The sequence below is a fragment of the Buceros rhinoceros genome, unplaced genomic scaffold (genome assembly GCF_000710305.1).
Source record: "Buceros rhinoceros silvestris isolate BGI_N320 unplaced genomic scaffold, ASM71030v1 scaffold31497, whole genome shotgun sequence".
Taxonomy (NCBI): Eukaryota; Metazoa; Chordata; class Aves; order Bucerotiformes; family Bucerotidae; genus Buceros; species Buceros rhinoceros.
Window position 1 is genome coordinate 798 of NW_010420917.1, and position 2,162 is coordinate 2,959.

The 2,162-nt window shown below is 58.1% G+C and overlaps 1 protein-coding gene across 1 annotated transcript in view; it reads left to right on the forward strand.

Moving 5' to 3' along the window:
* Window positions 1–1,198: 1,198 nt before the first annotated feature.
* The window catches only part of RASSF5 (Ras association (RalGDS/AF-6) domain family member 5), a gene marked incomplete at its 5' end in the record, with an annotated part of 3,477 nt that continues 2,513 nt past the window's right edge, over window positions 1,199–2,162 (forward strand). Inside the window, one exon of the mRNA XM_010139489.1 lies at window positions 1,199–1,312. Within this exon, the coding sequence (XP_010137791.1) occupies window positions 1,199–1,312 (114 nt within the window). The remainder of the gene's footprint in view (window positions 1,313–2,162) is intronic.

A 2,162-nucleotide genomic window follows, 5' to 3' on the forward strand; every position in this document is an offset into this window, starting at 1 on the left:
AGGGTGTCAGGAAGGAGCTCACTGGTTCTCGTGCTCCTGCGGCGCCTGAGTGTGCCGGGGCTCTGCTGCTGGTGGAGGGTCGCGTCCCGACATTTTGTTTGCAGGGTGTCTGTGGGCCCTCGCAGCCTGTGCCCTGGTACCTGGGCAGATGGCAGGTGGGAGCAGGACTCAGGCTCTCGCTCGAGGCTGCTGCAAACCTCCCCTGCAGAAAACCATCTGCAGCCCTGAGCTCCTGCTGCCTCCTCAGATCCTCCCTCCCCACTCCCCCAGCACCGCTGCTGCTCTCTCCCTGTCTCACGTGTCCCTGGAGGAAGGTGGCTGGTGTCCCAGGCCAGACCCGTCTGCTGCCTTTCTGCTGGAACGCTCCAGACCCTGGGCTGTGTCTGGGAAGCTCCACAAGCTGCCTCTCTGCGACAGGATCATGCGTCCCTGCCCTTCACTGGTGACCTGCGGGTAAAGCCCTCCTGCGCGCCAAACCTGTCACTTCGCCTCACGGGAGGAAACTCCCCCAAACCTGAGCAAGAAGCAGCATCCCTCACCCTCCGCCGAGCCCACGCGTGGGCAGACGCGGAGTGGTTGCTGGGACGCCTGGCCTGGGTTCGCAGTGACTGATTTATTAGTCACGCAGTCCGCTCGCTGCTTGTGTGGTTTTACTGCTCGGAGCTGTAATTTGCAAAGCTCTGGACAAGAGCAATGATTGAACTTCAGGTTCTGCCTGGGCGAACCTGCTGGAAGCTGCTTGCGTGGCACCCCAGGTTCTTACAGGGGCACCGGGCTTGTGTAGGCAGAGCCGTGAACGCTAGAAATAGGATGAGATTGTTTTTTTTCAACTTTGCAAGAAGCAAAGAACACTTGGCAGGTGCAGGTGGTTCTTTTTCTTTTTTTAAAGGGTTTTTTTAGAGGCTGGTTTCTTTGCCTTGGTTTGTACTGGGAGTTCTTTACTGTTCTGTGCCTCAGTGTCGCACGGACTGGTGGGTTTTGTGTCACCCTCTGCTGCCCGTTCTTGGGGTACGGAGGTGCTTTGGGGCAGAGACGTGGCACTCTGCCCGTTTCACTCCCTGGACCATCTCCTCCTGCACTGCAGCTGCTGGTGTGAGCTCAGGGTCTGCGTGGCCCCTTCGTTCCCACAGTTCTCCAGGGAAAGCGAAGCTGAATGGCGTCACCTAACCCAGCTAAACCCGGTCCCTTCTGATTCCAGAATGTAACACAAACAGTAGAGGAAGAAAAACCCGAACCTCCGACCATCCAGGAGATCAAGCAGAAGATTGAGAAATACAACGCCAAGGTCACCAACTGCCTGTTGATGAAGCTGGTATGTGCTGGGCTCCGTTTTCCTTGTACGCAGAGACCGCTGCTGGTTCCCGCGGGCTGGGGGCTGAGCCAGCTCAGGGGAGGGCGGCTCCAGACAAGGGGTCTCGTGGCTGTAGAGAAGTTCGTGTCTCCCTTACCTGATCGGCTTTCTCCCCCGCTTGGGTTTCCTTCGCGTTGGTCACTGACGCTTGAGATAGCCCGTCGCTGCCTCCGGGACAGAGGAGCGCTGGCCCGGTGGCCTCTGGCTGCGAAGGACTTGCCTCAAGTGGCTGAACCCGCGTGGTTCTGGCAGGGGCGAGTCACGGTGACCCTCGGGCTGTGATGCTGCTGTTCAGCAGCTGTCACAAAGTGGGGTTAGAGACACAAAGTGTGTTTAGGGACACAAAGGCTTTATAGCAAGAGGTGCTCTCCTCCTCGGCTGCTTATCGGCGCCTGTAAGCACAGCCCCGACGCTGCGTGGCAGGAGGGAAAGGCAATAACCTCGTGTACCAAGTGGAGTTCCACAAAGGTACAGACACCGCAGGGAGGGGGAAAAGCTTCTGACAGGGTGGAATAATTAAATGAGAGACCTCCCAAGAACCGCAGCTTCATGATTCCCTGGTGCTTGCCAACACCTAAGGAAAAAGCTGAACTTCCATTGAAGTTGCAGCTCTCGCACAGTCCCTTCGCACAGTCCCTTCTGCGGGAACGTCCCACCCACTGATGTGTTGTCACTTAGAGGAGTCACGCAGGGACCAGACACAAACCCAGTTACCCTGCTCGAAGCTGAGCAGAAGCACAACCTTGGGATGCAGCGCAGTCCCAGGGCTCGACGGGGCTCCGCTGCTGCTGCTGGCCCTTGGCAGAGGCCA